Source organism: Peromyscus eremicus, chromosome 18 (assembly GCF_949786415.1).
Source record: "Peromyscus eremicus chromosome 18, PerEre_H2_v1, whole genome shotgun sequence".
NCBI lineage: Eukaryota > Metazoa > Chordata > Mammalia > Rodentia > Cricetidae > Peromyscus > Peromyscus eremicus.
The window spans coordinates 20915340-20938752 of record NC_081434.1 but is presented as its reverse complement, the minus strand read 5'-3'; the positions used below and the strand labels follow the sequence as shown (position 1 = coordinate 20938752).

General features: G+C 37.0%; 1 protein-coding gene across 1 annotated transcript in view; it reads right to left on the bottom strand.

The window, feature by feature from the left end:
• Positions 1-9137: 9137 nt before the first annotated feature.
• Otogl (otogelin like) overlaps positions 9138-23413 on the bottom strand; it is a 140317-nt gene continuing 126041 nt past the window's right edge. Inside the window, exons 52-58 of the mRNA XM_059245619.1 lie at positions 20110-20173; positions 18708-18886; positions 18178-18282; positions 16291-16410; positions 15175-15220; positions 11563-11642; positions 9138-10911 (exon numbers count right to left, since the gene is read on the bottom strand). Coding sequence (XP_059101602.1) covers positions 10711-10911; positions 11563-11642; positions 15175-15220; positions 16291-16410; positions 18178-18282; positions 18708-18886; positions 20110-20173 — 795 coding nt within the window. The 3' untranslated portion in view covers positions 9138-10710. The remainder of the gene's footprint in view (positions 10912-11562; positions 11643-15174; positions 15221-16290; positions 16411-18177; positions 18283-18707; positions 18887-20109; positions 20174-23413) is intronic.

The window sequence follows — 23413 nt, the reverse complement described above, 5'->3', positions numbered from 1 at the left end:
ATAGCACGTGTATGGAGTGAAAAGAATGAAAAAGAATAAATGGCCACACTGGGTCATATTATTAGATTTGTAGACGAGGTGACAATCACAGGAAGTGGAACAGGCTTGAGGGGAGGGACATTACACACTCAACTTGGCCATGTAGAGATCTCTGTGGAAAAACCCAACCACTAATTAAGACAATAACATGTATGTCTGAATCTCATAGGAGGAAAGTGAGTTAATAACGGTTTGATTTGGATAAGGTTGTAAGTTATGTGATGGATGAGATGATCTCACCCATGTGAATTCTGGGCCCATCAGGGGAAGACCACGATTAATTAGCCCGAGAACCTGATGCCTATGAAAGGGGCTGACTGGAAAATTCTGCAGATATAGAAGCTATGCCTACTATATGAAATAATAAATGTTTGTTGAATTAATGAAGTCAGGACTAAATGACAATGGATGAATGAATGAATGAATGAACATAGACAAAAGTTTCATTTATTATAATAGCTCTTTACATTTACTGACTTTCACATCATTGAGACCAGTCCATATTATTACTTGATTCTTTGACCTAAGATGTGAAAATACGAATTTGCTCTCCTCTCCATTTTTTTTTTCCTTTTTAAATGTCTACAAGATGAGATAGACTTGAGGGTGCTATTGTGTCGCTGGTCTATCTTTCATGACTTACTCATACCAGTAATTTTGTGACAGTTATTTTTCCTTGTGAACATGAACCTAACAAAACACATCATGTTAAAGAACAGCTCAGCAATATAATGTCATACAATTACCCTTATTAACATACTTAGAGGCTTAACGGTGCAAACCTCCTGGTTTCCGTGTATTTTCCTCATACATCTCCCAAGCCAATAAAAACGTTAATGTTTTTATTAATCAAGTAGGAAATGAATTGTCACCAATTAAAACAGTTGTAAAGTAGCTGCTAGAATTACTTGTGCAGAATTAGTGTGCAATTATAACACCATTAGAAGAAGACACAGATGTTTTTCTTTCTAAAGGAAACCCAACTTTAGATTTATTTTTCTTTCATTTTTAAATGCTTCTGCTTTCTTTTTATTTCAGAGTACTGGGTAATCTTGCAAAGAATTCCATTCTGGGTCTTCTGGTTTTACAAGCGTTCACCTTCTAGGAAAAGTTGGAATAACTGCTTGATTTTTGGTTTTCGTGGTGTGCATCCAGAAAGACTGGAGACACCAGCTAGTTTGGAGGAGATAAACGCATCCGTTCATGATGGTACTTCACTGATGCTTCAACTCCACTTGTTAGGAGTTCTGGAGACAGTCCTTTTGTATTGCTTATAGTTAGCAGAAGAATGAGGGAGAAAAGAGATATTTTACATTATTGATTACAACTCATGAGCTACCATTAAAATATTCCAGGTAGTAATTCTTTATCCTTTACGAAGCAGAGGAGTTTAACTGGCTAGTTGTTGTTTTCTTTGAATTTATTTTTGATTGATACATAAAGATACAAGAATTATACATAGATACAAGAATTATACATATCTATATGTCATTACATGTATACCTTACACAATCACGTTAAACATGTCTGCCTCACACATGTATCACTTCACTTGGGTGAAAATATTCAAATCCTGTGTCCTACCTTTTTTAAGAATGTAGTACATAACAATTGTCTGTGGACACTTCCCTATAAGGCAGAACACTAGATTACCCTATTAGATTGCAACTTGGTACCCATTGGTAAATCTTTCCCCATCTCTTCCTCCTTCCTACTCTCCCAAGCCTTTGCTCGCCACCATTCTACTTTCAATATCTATGAGAGCAACAGTGTATCTTCCACAGATGAGTCATATAGTGTGACATTTGGGTGCAGAAGAATGGTTGACTTTGAGTCATTTTAGGTCTTTGGTTTATTTACACATAATGAAAATGTCCAATGAAACTAGAGAATCCAACATGACTTATTTTCATTAAATTACAAAAATTTAAAAAAAAAGATTTTATGTTTGAAAAGATTGACAATCAGTCAGCTCTCTGGACCTCTGGGTTCCATATTTGTGGACCCAGCAAACCTCAGATCAAAAATACTTATGAAAAGTTGCATTGTTTCTTAAGCAATGGAGTATAACAATGATTGTGTAGCATTCCTATTGTATGGGATATTCTAAATGGTCTAGACATGATTCAAAGTATGTAACAGGATACACATGTGTTATATGCAAATACCATGTCATTTTCAATAAGGAACTTGAGCATCAAAGACTTGAGGAACCACAGCATTGCTGGATTGACTCTCCACAGACACTGAGGCAGACCTGTATTGATCACAATGGAGAAACCAACCTTGAAATACTTCATCTATCAGGCCCTTCAATAAACTCTGATCTCTTCCCTGCTGGCCATTCTCATATTTGTTAGGAATGGAAACAGGTGCTATTTCCATATGGGCATAGATGCAACACCTAACAAAGGAAAAATGTTCTTATGAGTTGAATCTGATATTATGATTTCCCTTTAATGCATCCCTCATTTTCCAAAGTGACAGACTCAAGGCAACTGCATCTTGAATGTTAATTACTGTCAAAGGACCACACAGAAAGATGTCTCATCTTAACACAGTGTAAGTGGAGCAGTAGAATAATTGATTTTTTCCACCTGGAAAGTAAAGTGTGTTCAGTTCAATCAAAGATGCATATTTTTAGCTTAAAAACTAAAGTATTTGACATTCTTTAGTGTGTGTGTGTGTGTGTGTGTGTGTGTGTGTGTGTGTGACTTCAATATTCTGTCTTTTCCATTTAGATTGATTGCTCATCCAGGTGAATGTGAAGACATTAATGAGTACATGGTACAAAATACCCACCATCTAATAAAATTGGAAGCTTCAGTACTTTCCAATAAATAGGAAAATAATTTGGTCCTAGAAATCGCTTTAATTGAATATGAAGAAAATGTTAGAAATAAAATGAATTACCAGACAATTACACAAAATTACATCTCATTGTGCAAAACTATTTAACCTCAATAGAAGAACAATTAGAACACCCACACACTGCTGCTACATTGGAAGTAATCCTTCACATTTTAAAATGACACCATCATTATGAAAAATATTTCAAATGCTGTTGATAAAGTTGGAATTTAAGTAGAAAAACAAGCAAGAGTAGCTTCAACTCAATTTACTTTTAAAACATTTTCACCTAAAAGCCTTTAGAAATCCAACTCTTGTGTTAGACTTAAAAAAAAAAAAATGCCCACCTGAGCTATCAGCTATAGAATAAGACTCTATGTCAAAGACTCGATAAAGAAAGGGAAGGTGGTAGGGAGGGAGCAAACAAAATTCAAAACAAGAAAGAAAACAATATAGAAAGAAAGATAGGAGTATATCTACGCTTTACATATATATGTATTTCTAAAACCGCAAATGCCATTTGACTAGAAACAGGTCCCCAGAATCCATTCAAATGGACACCATAAAGCAAGTTTCTTCCTACAAAATCCTCCTTGGTTCCCAAGGAGCAGGTGTTTGCCTTAGAGCAAATTCAGGTCAGTTAAAAAGAAATCACCAACCATCAGACTTTCAGATCCTGCCACAAAACCACAAAGCTTTCACACAACTCATTTTAGTGGCCAACTGATGTAAGCATTCTGGTCACTGGGTACCCATCCCCAAGTCTACACGTAAATTAGAATGCTAAAGACGTGTTTTCTAAATTGCTTAAATTCCTAGGCTGAGAGGCACCCCGCATGCAGGAAGGAAAAGAGCTGAAATGTTAGCTAGGGTTAGCTAGTCAAAGCGCGGGGCTTGCAGGGCTGGGATGCCTGCAGGTGCCTCGAAGCCTCCGAAGCCTGCCCAGATCCCGACCCTGCGCGGGGGAGGACCCCAGGAAACACAGAGCACAGTCCAGGTCCCACATAGTCTCCCTCCTCCTGCCCTCAGAGCTCTGCCTCTTCCCGGGCTGTTTTCTGCTGCTTTTCCCGCCCACAACGCTGTCTCCCGGGGTTGGATTGAGTGAAAGGTCTCCATGGAGACGCGAAACTGAAGAGGCGGGAGAGTGGGAGGGTCAGTCCTCAAACATCAGTGGAGAATTGTGCTCAGTACTTACAAGGGGAGGGAAGCGGAGGCGATGAAGGACAACACAAGTGAGAACCTGACATCTCGTGAAAAGTGGGAGAAAGAAACAGACCACGTGGCTACAAACAAGCCTTAGCTTGGGGTTCAATTTATACAGGTGACTTTGTATGTGTAAGCAAGGGCTCAGTGAAACCACCGAATTAGACCGCCCCGTGGGTAAAAAGAAAGGTTTATTCAGGGGGAATTCACCAATGCCATAGTTAGCTCTCAAGCAAGAATGGTGGGAAATTCTTGGCAGTTGTAAGGGGTTATGTTGCCCTGGGGCGTGTGGGGAGTGAGCTGGAAGAGCCTGGAAAGCAGTGTGGGTCTTTGATCTGTTGCAACCCTGTTGGAGTTGATAGAGAACTAGATGCCTTTTGCAGAGGTTAGGGGGTGTAGGGCGGATAAGAAGATAATGGCTTTCCCTTGCAAAGAGAAACCTAGTTTACAAGGTTTCTTAGGAATGCCGGGTAAAGTTTGTCCGATCAGAGGCCAGCCTGAGCTAAGCTCAGAGTGTTATCTATAATATTGTGAGTGGCATTACCATTTGGGGTTTGGGACCTAACAGTATGGACCCATAGTCTTTTTTAACATGCTTGACAAATGGCATGCCTATGCATCGTAATTTCATCTTCTTCTTCAGTCACCTGCCCCGACTTCCTCAACTTTGTTTTGTTTTTGTTTATGTGAGGCTTTTGTTTGTTTTCCATCTTTTTAGTCCGCTTCACCGAAGTTTCTGACCTTGCAGCTTAAACAGCTACTTGATTCACCGTGACATCCGGGCTACTCATTCATCTTCATGATTTCAGCCATATTCAAGATCCCTAATCAACCTGCTTAGGATGTCATTTCTCTCCAATGATTCAAAGGTGTGTCGATTGCTTCAGGAGAGGTATTTGTCTAGCTGGAAGACTCCCACGAGCAACTCAGAATTGTCTCTCCAAAGCTACATTTGTGATCTATCCTCTCTGGTTACTTCTAAAAAAATTAATATCTGGATCTTGTCTCCTTTTGGATTCCACAAGTTTCTTTGGGTTACCCAGAATTATGTTTCTGAAATAAGCAAGTGATCTGTGTGTAGAGTGCTTACTGAGAAGCCCGTCTGTGGTCTACAATGCCCCCTCACCACATCCACTGTTCCGCTTCTCTCTTTTCTCTCTTTCACGGAGCCCTGACATATCACTCACTGAAAGTAACATCTGAACTTCTGTTTTCTAGAACACTGTTCTGCTGTAGTATAAATACTTACTGTTTATATGTTTGTGCCTATACCCAGATAAGGAGCTCTGAGATGGGAAAATCATCTGAAACCGGGTAACTTTATTTACGAACTATATACTCAGGTTGCCTGATTCCCAGGTGGATGGAGGTTTCTATGTTGTGGACTATTACTTTAACTAGGCAAAGATGTGTTACTGTATTTGTTTAATGATGTAAAGATGTGTTGTTTTGCCTGCCTAAGGCACCTAATTGGTCGAATAAAAAGCTGAACGGTCAATAGCTAGGCAGGAGAGGGATAGGCAGGGCTGGTGGGCAAAGCAAATAAGTAAGAGGAGGAATCTAGGCTGGGCAGGAGAGAACTAGGGAGAAAGAGAGGGAGCCCTGACCGGCACCAATCAACCAGGCAGCTGCCAGACAGAGAGAAAACAGTGAAAGTAGGACATACAAAATGAAAGAAAGGTAAAAAGCCCTGAGGAAAAAAACGTAGATGAAGAGAAACAGGTTTAAATAAGTTATAAGAGATGGCTAGTGGGACAAGCATAAGCTAGGGCTGAGGACAAAAAAAAAAGACAATCAGTACATGAGAATTTGATTCTCACTTTTCTCAAAATGTCATTGGAAAAAGATAAAAACCTTTATTGATTTAATATATTAAAAATTGTATCTTCTCATATTCCCTAGCTAATCAGGAAATATTTACACAAAATGTATGTGTATATACTGAAGCGAAGACTCCAGAAGGAACTGGTTTGAGAGAAGTAAGGTGAGGCAGGTGAGGCCTGGATTAAGCACAAGTCATTGCTAGATAGCAAGGCACACCCTCCAGGAAGCTTGGAAGTCATCCAAAGGCCAAGTGGAAGCCAGGCACCTTAGGAGAGAGCACAGTTGGGAGAAGCAGGATTTCCTGCTGGTTCTCCACCTGTCATTCACAGGTTCATCTCACAGGAAGTGAATCCCCCCCTCTTTGTCAGACTGCTTCACCTAGGGCTCTGGGCCATTCACAGGCTGTGCTTTGAGAGGTTCCATAAGCAGTGGGGAAGCCAGAGTTGCCTGGGCACAGCTTGCCTGGGCCATGAGGTATCTGCCCAGGTTCCTCAGCAGCAGGGTAGAAAAGCAAGCACCGAGGTCCAAGAGTACCCAGTGCTGCCAGGTGTAGAAGGATGAGTGTGATGTGTGAGCAGTGAGAGCAGTGTGATGAGCACATTGAGAATTCACTGCCTGTCAATCACTTTTTTGTATCTTCAACATGGCTTATGATAATAATAATAATAATAATAATAATAATAATAATAAAATAATAATAATAGTGAGCTCTGCCTCTATAAATTGGTTTTCCCATTAGCCTTTAACAGATTACTCCAGTCTCTTGCATTCTCTGGATTTCTGTGACCTCCCTATTACCATTCCAAGCTTTACATTAGCCACTCCCTCTTCTTTCTCAGCCTCCTACCTTAGCTCTTTTTGCATGACCTCTAAGTGGAAGAGGTCTTTTTACTTAATTGTGGGTTCTGTTTTCCTTTCTCTATACTCTTGCCCTCACTAACTTCAATATCATACTTTTATACAGTTTCTTGGTTAACTACTCCTGACAGGACTCTCTCTTCTCTCTTCTAGACCAATGGAAATGGGTAGATACTAATCATTTCACTCTGTTGTTTCATAGACCAGACAGTAGAATGGAAACTGAATTCTAAATCTTTTTCCCTACCTGCCCAGCAAATTCACATCATCCACCCACCAACTCAATCCTCAATTGCAGAGGAATTCTCCCAACTATGTTGGCACCATAGTGATTACCAAGTCCTTTAAACTTTGCCTCCAAAACTTATCATATACAACTTTCTCCATGTGCCCTCTACCATTTTCCATCTAACCTACAGCAGTTGTATTTTTCCAATCCCTAATTATTTGGCCTCCCAGCCTACTTAACCAGCCACTTCTTATACCACTGAAATCCTCAAATGCACAAAAAGAATGTTAGATTCCCAGGCATGCTCCTTTCTCACCACAGGTCTTTGGTACATGGTGCATGTTGTGTAGAAACATTTGGTCACTTGATTCCTGACTCAGCCTCAGGCCTCAACCTATTACTGTACTTCAGAAGATCCATTAGATCTTGCTGTACTTTTTAGCACGGCACTTTCTCTCTTCCCTTTATAGCCCTTGTCGGAAGTTTTCATCATAGCAAATTAAATAAACTAGGCAGAAGAGGCCAGTACCGGCACTGTCAATCATCTATGGAAGCAAAAACATAGACTTCATGGAAGAAGATGGGGGAAACAGTGATGCTAGGAGCAGTGGGGAAAGATGATAGGGAGATTAGGAAACAAGCACCCCAATATAGCTAAACGGGGGTGGGGGGAGTGCCCTGGTGCTCTATAGCACAGCAGGGTAACAGTACATTACAAGAGCTGGTGCTATACTGCAAAGTAATTAGTCCAGTCCAAAGGTTCCCAACAGGAAGAAATGACTAACGCTTGAGAAGATAAAATGGCCTTGACTTTATCATCATACCACTTTGTCCATGTATTGAATTATCATACTGGATTCCATAAACAATATTTAAATTAATAGATGGTGGTAAAAATTAGAAAATGAAACATAAAGGCTGCCTTCATCTGAAGAAATGGTTCAGTGAGTACAGTGACTCCCACACAAACACAAAATCCTGAGTTCAGATCCCTGTAACCCAACTAAATTCTAGAGATCAACTCACATGACTGTATCTCTCTCTGTTTCATCCACAGTCATCATAGCATTCCATCACTGATTTACAAAATTTATTCAATTTTTGTTGGTTTGATTACAAAGTTTTCTAATAAAAAATTGATAGCCTTGGGCAATTGCCAGTTTGTGTTTATACAGATGCACTGTCTAGGATCTATTTCCTTCATGGGATGACTAAACAAAAACACCCCTCTAATGTCAATACATATTGCTAAGTCTTCCTTAAGATTTCTACACTTTTTAGTCATCAGCAATAATATAAGAGACTTACCTTCACACATTTTTTTAAGCAAAGTATTATTAATCTTACTTTTTTCCAGCTTGGTGGGAAAGTGATTCTACTTCAGCATTGATTGTAAATCTCCACCAGTATTATTTTTTTTCTCTTTGATCAGTCTGCATATGGCCCACTTTTCTTGTAGGGTGTATTCTCCTATCATTTTTCAGGAGCTTTTTGCACGCAGGAATGTTAGCCCTGTCCATGAAACACCACCATCCTGGTTTCAGTGTTCTTTTGACATTTCTCATTGTCATACAGATTTTGCTCATGTCATTTTCTTATTAAATTTATTAATCCTTGTGTGGAGGCTGCTGTATATTGAGTCAAACTTAGAATGATTTCCCCCCCTGGACAAGTTGACAATTAATCTCTTCCCTATTTCTCTGTTAGAACTTCTATTGGTTCATTTCACATGGAAATTATGGAAAATTTTATTTCAGTGTATTCTGATGTCAGTGAATAAATAAACCCAAATAATTTTTGTTCAAATGATGATTCAGCTGTTCCAATAGCAATCACTGAAAGTCCATCTTTGCTTTTCTGTTGACTTGAAAGATATCTTACACTATACTCCTATAAGCTTTCAGGTCTTCTTCTAGATTTCTTCATATTTATAACTAGTTGAAGACTGCATTCTTTTTAAACCTTAAGTTGAACAGAAGGAAAGACTGTGTATGTTTAGAACAGCACCAAACACATCACAGAACTTCAACATGTATTTATTTTATTTGTTGTTTATAAAATACCAGAAGAATATTTCTCTTCTCCCCACAAATAGGTTTAAAGATCAGTTAATATTTAATAATAGAGAGTGGAATTTAAAAGAAAATGATAGATAACATATATTACATACTTCTGCTTGAGATACATGACATTTTTATGTAAAACTTTAATATATTTAAACAAAAACACTTACTTCAATCTCTATGCTAATACTCACAGATACAGAAAGGTTTATATCTAAAGAAAATATTGGTATTAAAACAAACAAGGTAAATCATTTTTTTAATGTACAGTAGACGTTGGGATTTTCCAGATAATACTCACCCATTTCTAAGCAACCCTGGAAATCCAAACACTTCATAATTACAGTATTTCTTGAAAGCACAACTTTTAAATGGAAACATTAATGTCTGAAAACAAGTCACTTAGCTCAAACTAACCCTAGCTTATTAAGCTTTTCAATGCAATTTTAATGTCCTTTTATTGACATTGAACTTCATTGGTATTCACAATCATACTCAAATAATTATACACTCCCTACCAGAAAGAATTCGGGAGTTTGCAAAGATCTCAGAGCAGATTATTTGCAAATGTCAATGATTCGCAGCCTCCCGTTCTAACATTATGAATACATTCAGATAATTTTTATATCACTCCTCACTGACAAAGCAGCAGCTTTAATAGCAAAAAGAGCTCTCAGGTTTCATAGTGTACAGATATATTTAGAAACAGCCCCCAGTGATAAATAAAGGAACTAAATGTTAAATAGTAACAATATAGTTAATAATTTTAATGGTATAAAAATATAGCTCCAGGTCTTCCTCTGTGTAGTGACTGATGCTATTTTCCTGTTCCTTATTTATTGAATAATTATTATTTCATGTGTGGCATTCTAAATGGATATTAGATGTAAGCTTTTTAATCCTATCCAGTACTATTTAATAATGGAAGGTTCTGTGATTTTTTTTTAACCTTTCTGTGTCATTTACAATAAAAGAGCATGAAACCAGAATAAAAAAAGACTTAGAAAATAGTCTAGATTTTTTACATAACTTCACCACATTGTTGCTACATATATTTGTAGAAGTCACAAAAGTGTTATGGCAATGTCACACCTGAAAAATGAGAGGGGTTAGCAGTAACATTCCTAATATTTGTTGAAGTATTCACTAAGCTAACAACCTGTGGTTCTATGTTCTGTGTCTAAGCACACAACTCTCTGTGGTTGTCATTCAGCCAATTATAACCGATCACGTTGGCCAGAGTATGCAGTAGAAATTAAAGTCTGCCTCAATATAGACAGCCATGGCGGACTGAAAATCAAAACAAAAGAAAGAGAACTAGGGACTGAAATAGAAGGAATTCTGCAACAAGTCTTCTACTTTATAGGAATATTTAAATTCACCCCACAATGCAATTATAAATATAACAGCATTCCAGCTTAACAACTTGGAATAATTTTATTCTCTGAAATAAAACTACAAATTGAATTTTTTTCCATTGAAACTATACACAGTTTGTACCAACTGTGAGGTTGTCAAATTCTAATAGTGTTAAGGACACCATTATTCTTACATCGTGTAAGTCTGTTACGTGCCTAAATAACAGTGATGAGACGATGTTGCCTAACATGACACTATTGTATAGAGTTCTTCAAAAGCAAGAGCTTAATTCCACTGGCATGTGCAGTCTATAGGTTCCTGGAGTGTGTACATAACCTCTGTGCCATTTCCTGAGCAGTGCAGAGGCACAGTTACGTTTCGCACTCCATTTTCACGACAGCACTTGCAGAACCTCAGGTGACTTTCAACGTTGATGTTATATATGGTCGCTGATGGGCATTTTCCATCACAGGATGCAACATTGATCTGCAAGGACAGATAATGAGGGGGAAAAAAAATCTTCAAATTCAGCCAACACTGGTGATTATTGGATTCCTCCCAGGAGTCAATAAGAGCTTTTTTACCATTTCATTCCCCAGTCTTCTATATGTTTAAAAGATTGTGGAAATACTACATTAGAACATGATACATACATACATCAAAGGGTTGTTACATAGTCATGCTCAACACAGCAATGCTTATGTAATTCAAAAATGAATTGTGCGAGCATAAAAATAGAAATATGGAATAACTTAATCCCAGCCCTAAAATTCTGTGGTCGCTGGTGCCATGTTGTGGTAGAAGTACAGCATAGAATTGAGTAGGACATACTAAAAGGAGTAAAGAAATAATGTGGACCACATTCCCTGAGTAAAATTATACAGCTAAAGACAACATGTGGTCAAATACTTGACTATCTCTCTAGGTTGCAATCATCACTGAGAACTGTTGATTATTTATGCTAAGAATAATTTATGATTCTTCAGATATTTTAATATTAGAGGTTAAGAACACTCTCAAAATTAAATACTGTATGTTGTCATTTTCTTGGCATATTAGTTTGTCACATGTCAGTGATCCACAGATTTCCAGAAGCACAAATGTTCTTTATGTAACCAGTGTTATTTTTCCACTTACAGAGCTCTGGCTTACACAGTCCTGTTTCTTTATGATGGATTTAATGATCACTTTCTGGCATACTCTTTCTTCTCGTTTGCCTGAAAAAAAAAATAAAGAATATATTTGTTCATCAAAAAGCCCATGTAAGGGAATGGGAAGATGGCTGTGGTTAAGAGCCCTCGCTGCTAATCCAGAGGGCTGGAGTTCAGTTCCCAGCACCCACATCAGATGGCTCACAACTCTCTATGACTTTAGTCCCAGGGTACCTGACACTTCTGGCCCCTCCATGAACCACACTCACTTGAACATACTCATACTCCCATCCAATTAAAAATAAAAATAATAAATAAATATTACAAACCCATGTAAAATGCTTTCTAAATTTAAAACATGAATATAATTAGATTGGAAATTTGATATATTTATTTAAATCATATATTCAGTATTTTTTTCCAAACTCCACTCTTAGATGTTGTATGTATATCTATTTTCTCATTCCATATAGCTTGTATCTTCTAGATTCATAGTTATTTTCACTTTTTACCTCATTATCTTAGAACAATCACTATTCTTACTAGCCAAAGCATTACATATATGGAATAATGAATTTTTAGATTTAACTTGTGATTTGTATAAAAATGCAATGCGTATAAATAATTCATTAGCATGCAACAATTTTCAAATAAAACTGGGTTATAAAACTACATTTTCTAATAACTCATTAATATGATAAGTATAAAACCTTATTTGTCAGCCTTTTGCAAAGCATGAATGGTTCATACTTTATCCTATGGCTCTGAAATGGTCTTTTACGATTTCAAATAAAAATCACCTTATAATCATTCACGACACAATAGTATGCATCAATATGCAACTGAGAACTTGCTTTGCCACTTTAGGCAACTCATTGACTCATTCTGTTCAATATACTTGTTTATGGAACGGGGGAATTACATGATCAGTTTTCACATGACCTTATACATGAAAGTCTTAGTTAAAATACACACTGATATGAAATTCCAACGGGGACAGCTAAGCTACTCTGGTTTGAGGAGAGATGGGTAGCTAAAAGTGGCTGAAATTAAACTGCCCTTGTCAAGGAAAAACTAATTCAATTAATATACGGGACAACATGATCATTGTTGGTTAGTTGAATATTTTGTTCCTAGAGGTATTTCCTATGTATTCCTCACAGATTTCTTAGTGGTAAAATTGTTTTTTCACAGCACCTGTGCTAGTACCTAAACTCTACAATCTCCACAGCATAACCTGGTCATTCAGAATGTAAGGTTGTAATAAACCTTCTCTAATGTCACAAAGCATTACTTACACACTGGATGAGGGATACTGAAGCAGTTTGCTATTATTCTGCAACTCAAAGAGGTTGGCAGAGATGAACTATGATGGGCCGATGCCCATTATTGCCTAATGGAATCTCCTTCTCTGAGGCTTGATTTCCTGATTGTTTCAGGAAGCTACACCTTCCTCCAAGGACTGGCTGTGGTCATGTCTAAGCAGGCTGGGGAATACTAGTGTGTCATTCATCAGTTTAGCCACCCAATTATTCCCCTGTTGGCCTTCAGAAAAGAAATACACTAAATTGTCTATTAATTATCGTGGGGTGATATTATGGGGCCGATTACAATGGCTTTGACTTTGAAGATGACTATGCCTCTATCTCATATCTAAAGGAGAGTCTAGACTGCAAAGCTGTCAAAGGAATGAAAAGTAAGAATATATAAATATAAGTCTCTTTAGGTTCTACAGCTAAATTTAATTCCTGTGTTCCTGATACAGTAGATAATCGATAAACATTAGCTCACATGTGATTCAGAGAATTGCTGAATGAAAAATTGCTTATTTTCAATGAACAGAAAAAAAATCATTTGATGTTTCATCAGATTTTAGCAATTAAAATGTATGTCACTCTACTCTTTTCTTAAGGTCCAGTCAGCATAGTTCTTGTTATTTGAACTGTGTCCCTCAACTCTTCCTATGTTCAGTAGAGCTATAGAATGTGATTTTTGTTTGGTCAAAAGGCCTTTACAGAGGCACTCAGATGAGAATAAGATAAGTATGTAGATTATAATGCAATATGACTGGCCCTTATAAAAAGAGAAATTTAGACACACACACACACACACACACACACACACACACACACACACACACACGGAAACATAATACAAATATGGAGATAGTCATCTACAAGGCAGGGACAAAGGTTATGCTCTCAGTGAACTCATTAGAAAGCAGCTTGCCAACATCTACAAAACAGTCCACTTTTGCTGTTTAAGCCACATGCTCTGTGAGAGTTTGTGTTTCAATAGACCTAGAAAGTCACACAGTAAAATGGACATGAAGTTGTAAAATGCTGAACTTTTCCACTTTTTTTTGGGGGGGGGTGGTTACTTATATATGACTTAATTGGGTGTTTGTACACAGTGGAACTAGCCTAAATCATCAATAATCACAGGAAATTTGATTTGGTCAAATTACTTAACCTCTTTGAGCTGAAAACCAGAATATTTCCAGAATTTATTGCAGTGGACTTTTGTGTAAATTATTTTATATATTTATATATTCTATCTTTATGTATTCATGGGATTCAGTCCTTAGGGATACTCACAAATCTTACTTAGAAACATTTCAGCTTTTATTTAATAATCTATCCCAAATTATACTATGTTCTCTTCCCCCAGAGCATCTCTATATAATTTTTAAATTGCTACTTATATAACTTTCATTAAAATTCCTACTTTTGCATTCATATAAATTCATATTTTAAAAAATAAAAATGGTTGGCTGCATAGTCCTCTGTTCTATTTCAGTCTTTAAATTATTCAAAAATCACAAAATACACTGGTAATTAAAACAAATATAAAATACATTACTTACATGTAGTTAACTAATTACCATGAAATTTTCTAAATATAGGATTTAAACATAACTCCCTGTTGGCATTTCCCAGAAGTACAGACTTACAGATTTGTTCAAATGGTCTGAAGATACTATAATCTCCTGAATGTCCACGTCGGTGTCTCAATAGCATTCTTATCATAAGCTTCCTAAGTTTGTGTAGTTGAGCATATTCCAAGCAAAGTAGGACATAGTGAACTTGAAACTCAAACCTATTAGAATCCTAGGCTGGAGGCTGAAGGGGTAGCTTAACTGTTGAGATGACTGGCTACTCGTACAGAGGATGTGGAGTTTGATACCTGGCATCCACATGATAGCTCACAACCTTCTGTAACTCCAGTTCCAGGGGCTCTGATGCCCTCTATTTACCTCTGTAAGCGCTGCATGCATGTGGTACACAGACATACATGCAGGTAAAACACCCATACATATAAAATTATTTTAATTTTAAAGAAAAAAAAACAGACTATGATTTTTGGAAAATACCACAATAAAGAAATGTCCAAAAATGAGAATTTATCCAGATAAAACTGTTTACATATACCACATAATATAAAGGCTGGGTTACAGGAATATCCACCACATGTCACAAAAGCATTTAAAGGACAGACTTTACCAAGTACATCTTGGGAACATACTGTTGAGAAAACCCAGCAACCATATGAGCCACGAAAACTACTCTATGATGACATGGACTGTATCCTCACTTACAGATCTTGCAACAGCCTTCATTGTAAAGCTTTACAATTCCTTCGTTCTAGAAAAGAAAAAAAGGTAAAAGATACAGTGTTTATCTAATTACTCTTAGCCTGGAATTGAAAGCCAGCTCTCACAATATTTTATCAGCCATCACAAAGCCTTTATAGAGAAACAATTAAGAGTTAACAATTACTAATAACAATTTCTAAGGAACAATATTTTGTTTAAAAACTGCATTGTCTCTACCTTAATACAAAAAGTACTAAAATATGCTACTTAAGGAATACTTTTTCAATGCTCCAAATATTTTTAAGATAATAAAATAATGAAAGCTATTCTTCTAACTAGTTGTTATTCATTTTCAACTCCAAAAAATAAACTATAATAATTACATGAATTGAATTTCTAAATATCATAAAATGTTAAGAGGACTTTTTTTTCTTTAATAAATACTTAATTTTTCAAACAAACTCCATTTTCCAGGACTTAAATATAACTTTAGTACATGCAATGGCTTTCTAGCCATCACTATTAAAGGGTAGCTTCAGAGGAAAAATCAAGGAGACTATACTACTGTAAAGAGTTTGTTTTAAAATAAAAATCATAACCCTTTAAGAATCTTTTCCCCTAATAGATTTTTCTCTGAGAAAATGGTGTGGGGTTGGGGGAGAGGGGAGAGAGCAAAACTATAAAATCTGGAAAAGCATAAGTTCTCCAGTGGCTTCTCCATTTACCTTGGAGAAGCAAGGTAAATGTCACTAAATCAGGATGCATTAATGACACGATAAATCTATATGTTTGTCTAAGGAAAAAAAGGTAAAACTCAATTAAGTAGCACATTTATCTGCATTAGAAGGGAGCCTGGATTTGCTGACCAAAGGATTTTTCAATTATCCTTGAATATACATGTAAAAACCTAGACATAGCAAATTATCCATTCTTAGGAAGTCCAATTTGAATTTAAAAATGGCAAACTAAAGAGCTACACCAGAGATTTTATTTATGCGAAGAAAACATCCTCCATAGCGAATAAGCCACAGTGTCTGTAGGACCTTGGAAAGTAGACTAATGTGTACTTCCTAAATTACAGCTAATGCAGAATTTCTTTAGATGTAACAAAGTACAAACCAGTTTGCATTCGGTCTCATTAAAAGGAGGGCAGACCATGCTGTAGTTTAGAATCAATGCTCCCTCATCAGTCTTAACACATTCATATGTGGTGCAATTATAGTGCCATGTGCTCCCTTCCTAAGGAAAAAAAAAAGAAAGTTACTGCTATCCATGCTAATATCTGTTCATTCCTTAGATCCTTAAATTAATTAAATATTTAATCAAGTCCAAAAAGACAGAGTGTTGTAAAATATTATTTTAAGGTGTATTACTTTTGTTTATGTTGCATTTGTTTAACTCTGTGAAGCTGTGTTACTTTGCCTGTCTAAAACACCTGATGGTCAAATAAAGAACTGAATGGTCAATAGGAAGGTAGAAGAAATGATAGGCTGGGCTGACAGGCAGAGAGAATAAATAGGAGAAATCTGGGAAGAAGGAATGAGAGAACAAGGAGAAGATGACTCCAGGGGCCAGCCACCAAGCTACCAAGCAAGCCACAGAGTAAGAGTAATGTTTACAGAAGTAAGAGACTGGGAAAATCCCAAAGGCAAAAGGTAGATGGGGTAATTTAAGTTAAATAAAGCTGCTAGCAACTAAGCCAAGCTAAGGCCGGGAATTTATAATTAAGAATAAGCCTCCATGTGTGGTTTATTTGGGAGCTGGGTGGCAGGTCCCCCAAAAGAGTAGAAACAAACAACAACAGAGACCTTCTTGGGACATTAAAATTCCATTTGAAAATGTCCCTAATTGTATCTCAAAATCAGAGAGAGAGAGAGAGAGTATATGTTTGTATGTGTTTGGTTTCATAATGGAACTGAGAGGTTAATATGACATACGGCAACTGGAAAAACAGTGGTATCTTTTTCTAATAGTGATTCTCTAATGACAAAATGCCAAAGGTCTCACTCTGATATTCCTTACTACTGACAAAACAACAAACCACACCCCTCTCAATCCTTGCTTGGGATTTTTCTTTCTCCTGCTCCTTTAATGCCAGGTATAGAAGAAAACATGTGCATCCTGATGTTTGTTGTGTTGTAGCTACAACTGATAAATACAGTCAAATTATTGAAGGTTCCTTTTAGACCAGTAAAAATTTAGATGAACTCAATCCCTTTCTTTGCCCTAGGTCACTGGCTTCTCAACTTGTGGGTTGAGACCCATTTGGGACCATATATCAAATATCCTGCATATCAGATATTTACATTGTGATTCATAACAATAGCAAAACTATAGTTATGAAGTAGCAACAAAAATAATTATATGGTTGGGGGTCACCACAGCGTGAGTGTGGTGAACTGTATTAAATGGTCACTGCATTAGAAAGGATGAGAACCACTGTTCGAGGTCCTATCTCAGTTTATAAATAGCTTCAGATCTTCCATGAACTGGGGGGTAATAAAAATAATATTCAAAGCCGGGCAGTGGTGGCGCACGCCTTTAATCCCAGCACTCGGGAGGCAGAGCCAGGCGGATCTCTGTGAGTTCGAGGCCAGCCTGGACTACCAAGTGAGTTCCAGGAAAGGCGCAAAGCTACACAGAGAAACCCTGTCTCGAAAAACCAAAAAAAAAAAAAAAAAAAAAAAAAAAAAAAAAAAAATTCAAATTTAGAAAATTTGATTTTATATCCAATATATCAAAAATAAAAATTTAATGGCTCCATAAAAATACTAATTTTTTATTATCCCCATGATTGATTAGATACCAGACTTTCCTAGAACTCATTTCTCACATCTGGAAAATTATGAGAGTCCAAGTTAGAATTATCTTAGGAAGCAATTTAAACAAGTTTTTATAAAATTATCAAAGAATATAAAAAACTTTAAAATATAACAAATATATTAATGTGCAGTGTGTGCAGAGGTGTCCAGGTGATATTTTTTAATGGGGAATAAAAATCCATACCTCATATATAACTGATGTTCCATTTTCCATCTGAAATTTGCAGGATACATTTTTACAGGTTCCACAGCAATCATAATCACTGGGGGATGGAGTGTACATCTGGTGCTGCATATAATGAACAGGCAGAATATTAGCCATGCAGCAATAGTAGCATGTTGATGAGTTAGTTCTGAAGGTGTTCTCTCTGGACATCTGTAAGCATTTCTAAACTTTCATCTGAGTAGCTTCAAAGAATAATTTACTTTGTATAGCCAACTTACAAATGAAGTAGGCATTAACCTCTACGTCTACAGCAATATTCATCAAGCAGGTGCAACAATCTTAAGTCAACCAAGCAAGAAAGCTCCCCGTAACAGCTCTTGAAGCTCATGGTCATTCATTGTAAAGTGAAAATCTGCATTATATAGACATCTCATAAAATAATAGTGTTGAGGAGCTATTCAAGTGTATAGGGTATTCGCAAGCTCAAACTCTCTAGCTGTTAATTTAAAACTCACTAGGCCACCAGAGCAACTTATAAGAATACTTACAACATCGCAGTCTTTTGAGCAATTCACCATTGTAGCATTCAAAGTATGAAAGCCTGTATTGTTATCTTTTTCTTCGAGACATTCTATTGAGTAACAAAAGTCCCCTTCCAAATACTTTGTCAGGGATTGTCCAGGACTCAATACTGATACTTCTTGAAACACACACACATCATCCTTTTCTAAAAAAAAAAAAAAAGTCAATAAAAAACCACACACAATGTTGTCTTTTGTAGTTACCAATCAATAGAACTTATAATAAAATCAATCTGTAAAAATCACTTGTCTTAACATGCTCCAAAAGATGCATTTTATAGCAACGTCCAGAAGAATGAGGTCTCGGGTATGAGCAAGGTATGTCTGGTCCTTCTCCAGGACACAGACCATGACCACTGTTAATGTGGATCTAGATGGATGCAAAGTCTAATTCAGTAAAAGTAGCGCCCTTCTTCGTGGGACTCTGTAACATTTTGTGACTTTAATGATCATTATGTTAATAGAAATGATTCCATTCTCAGTGCTGCTGGGATAATGCACCACTCTATCTGTACGATGGCATATTAGAGCAGGCTGGGAGAGGGCTGCATGTAGCCCAGAAGCTCTCCTTGCCTCTAAGTCTGAGGTTCAGCCGTTGTTTGCTCAGACAAAATTTTGAAGCAATTTAAGCCATTGAAGAAATATTCTACATGCTGTGAGCCCACTAAATCTTAGTATGAAAATATAGTATTTCATGCTTTGAAATGGTAATACTGATTATAAAACAATGAGCAAAAATATGTTCACAAGTTTAGATAGCATAGGTTTATTTGTTTTGCTTTGTTTTGTTTTGTTTTTAAGATTTATTTATTATGTATACAGTGTTCTGTCTGCACGTATCCCTGCAGGCCAGAAGAGGGCACCAGATCTCATTACAGATGGTTGTGAGCCACCATGTGGTTGCTGGGAATTGAACTCAGGACCTTTGGAAGAACAAGCAGTGCTCTTAACCTCTGAGCCATCCCTCCAGCCCCTAGCATAGGTTTTTTTGTTCATCTCCATATATTTCATTCTGACTACAATTTCCCCTCCTTCATCTCTCCCTAGTCTCCCCACCCCACCTCCCCTTTCCCCCAATCTACCACTTCTTGGCCTTTTGGCTGAGATCAGATGTTGATAGCATATTTTAAACTGACATAGAAAAAAATCCAGTTCTCTGGTAAAATATTCATTTTTTTATCTTATCAAATTTCTCTGAACATTTTAAGATATGATGAAGGAAAAATAAGAGTTGTTTCTTAGAGTGCTGGCAATTGGGCTTATTACAATACAGTATTTCTCAAATAAAATACTTTTAAATATATCAATACTAAACAACAGACCCGAATAATAACCATTTATTATTTAAAAGTATTAAAAAAGCATTTACCACAAAGATACTGTACACATCCACAGTCACTCTGAAAGTTCTGATCTATCGTGGGAAATTCTCCCTATTAGAAAGAAAGTATCATGTGACTTATCATGATCATTTTCAAAATACACATTATAAATAATTTCACCGAGCTAGACACTAAAGATATTTAAAAAACCTTCTAGTGAGTAGGCTTAAGCTTGCTGAGTATTCAGGAAAAAAAATCACAATAAAAATGTAATTGTGGCCGGGTGGTGGTGGCGCACGCCTTTAATCTCAGCACTCGGGAGGCAGAGCCAGGCGGATCTCTGTGAGTTCGAGGCCAGCCTGGGCTACCAAGTGAGTTCCAGGAAAGGCGCAAAGCTACACAGAGAAACCCTGTCTCGAAAAACCAAAAAAAAAAAAAAAAATGTAATTGTGGATTATTCAATGCTTGTATGGAGTAGGTGTTCATGTGTGTAGGCACAAGTATGTCTTGTGTGTGTGGATGAGAATGAACATGTATGTTGAAACAAATGGACAATAGGTGTCTCCCTTGGTCACTCTCCATCTTATACATTGAGGTAAGGTGTCTCACTTGTGCTCAGAGTTCATCAATTAGCTAGTGTAGGTAGCCAGTTTGCACCATAGGTATCTTCTATCTCTGCCTCTGTGGGCAGGGAATGTAGGTGAGGTACATAGGTGCTGTGTTTCCTAACTCTTTTCCTTACTCTTGCGAAGTGAACTTACCCACTCAACTATCTCCCCAGCACAGATAATTCAATCTCTTTATATTTCGGTTTCCTTATCTATTAAATAAATGAAGGTGGACATGATGATATTTATGGTTTGTCCTAACTCTAAAATCCTACTAAATTTGTTTGATTCTAAGGTTCTAGAGGGCAATTTGGAGGAAAAGAAGCTTGCAGCCCTGGAAATGTATTCATCTGCTCTCTGGAAGTAGTCCAGAGTTCTAAGGTCTACAGGGTCTACATCCCAGCAAGGCAGCTATGGCATATACATAGAGTAAATCAGTGAGTCTAGGGCAGTGTCTAATACTCAATTCAGGAACAGGACTGCAATGTGCAGAACTTGGCTCCCTCTTTACTAGTTATATGAACAAGTGCATGTTACTTTACCAATCTGTGCCTCAAGTAGATATAAAGGTACTGCTAGCCACTTAGCATTATGGAAAGAAATAAACAGGCCAATGTGTATAAAAAGGTCAGGATTGAAGCAGCACCCCAAGAGTACTGTATAACCTGCAGCTGTTAGTCACCTTTTGTCATGACTGAGACTCAAACCTCACCTTAATGGAAATGGTTTAGCATTCTCTAAGATATAGGTTCTCAACCTGTAGGTTGCAAGCCTCTAAGAGTCCAACAACCCTTCACAGACCACGACTAAGACCATCGGAAATATCAGAAATTTACATTATGATTCATAACAATAGCAAAACTACAGTCATGAAGTAGCAACAAAAATAATTTTATGGCCCAGGGTCACCAAAACATGAGACCTATATGAAAGAGTCACAGCATTAGAAAGGCTGAGAACCACTGCTCTAAGCAATCACAGAACCAGGCTTAAATTTTCAATTATTTTCTTGTAAGTATTTCCTTTTCCACAATGCCTTTAATCTTCATAACACACATTAATAAAATGAATTTGAAGCCAGGCAGTGGTGGCACACGCCTTTTATCGCAGCACTCGGGAGGCAGAGCCAGGCAGATCTCTGTGAGTCTAAAGCCAGCCTGGTCTACAGAGTGAGATCCAGGACAGGCAACAAAACTACACAGAAAAACCCTATCTCGAAAAAAAAACAAAAAAAAAAAATGAATTTGATTCTTCATATAAAGAATTTATGCTAATAAATTCACACCACCATCTTAAAGTTAATTTTCCTTCAAGATATTATGTTACATTTTTTTTGTGCCTTATAACTTGTAATTTCATGTGGTAATTCATTTGTTGTTTTATGACTTTAAAGACAATTGCAAGGAGATTGGCAATAATATTTTCTAATGGAACTTTTTAAAAACTATTAATTAATTCTACCAGTGCAAATAGCATTCTAAAGATGAAATAAGAGATCTGCCTGGTGTTTCTGTACAGGTTACTTACCACAGGTTTTCATTTTTAATAATCAAGGACATAGTCACACACAGCATTTCCTCAAAAGCTCAAATTTCAATTTTTTATTCCTTTGTCTATGTCTTTTCAGACCATACCCACACATTTATTTGCAGCTTTATCTCTTAAGGACTTAACTCCACCAGCAGAATATACCTTTATTATTTACCAGTCCTTAACATTACACCCAATAAGACAGCGTGCTTCTGCATAAGCATCACGGTCCTTTAAGGTTAGGATAAAACTCAATCATCTTGGGTTGTTTTCACTCTTTGGCTAGCATAATATTCAAAAACAAGTTTCTGTGTGGCATTCATTTTCTTTCTTGTGGGTGGGTTGTTGGACAAAGTGGTAACTGTCTAACCTAGTGAATTATTACACTGTTGTTGAAAGTGTGTACACCATTTTACATCAACTCGAGCAGTGTATAGCTGTTCTCATATCTCCTATCCTTTCAATATGTGTTATAACTGAGTTTTTTCAAATTGGACATGAAGTTATTCTCATTGTAGAATTGGTTTACACTTAACTGAAGCCAAATGATGATTAAGTATCTTCTAGGCTAGCAGAGATGCTCTGGATGAAGTTAATCATGACTGGAATTCCCCAGATCTAATCTGAAATGTTCCACTGGCTACCAGAGTACAGGCCAGGTATCCAGTACACACACATGCACACTCACGTTCACACATACCCTTTGAATCCTGACCTCAATCAATCATTTACCCTTATAAGCTTCAACTTCCTTATTTATGAAATGAGCTAAAAATCAGGTTCATGAAGATTTGATGTTAAACAAGAACATGAGAGATGTCATGATCCTACTTTTATGAGAACGTGCTTGGAATACACACACAAATCAGATGAAAACTTTTTACAAAATCTGTGGTAGTTAAGCTTGATTGTCAACATAACCTGAAAAATCACTTAGGAGACATGGCTCTGGGCTTGCCTATGAGGGTATTGCTAGTGCAGTTTACCTAAGGATGGAAGACACACCCTCAATGAGAGCAGTACTATGCCATAGAATGTGTCACAGACTAGATAAGTTAAGAAAAAGGGAGGAAACCAGCTGAGCTCCAATGTTCATCTCTCTCTGCTCCCCATCAACAGTGTGAACAGATTTTCCCTCTCCTGCTGCCAAGCCTTCCCAACATCATGGACCATATCCCCTGGACCTTGAGGCCAAATCTTTTCTTAAGATGCT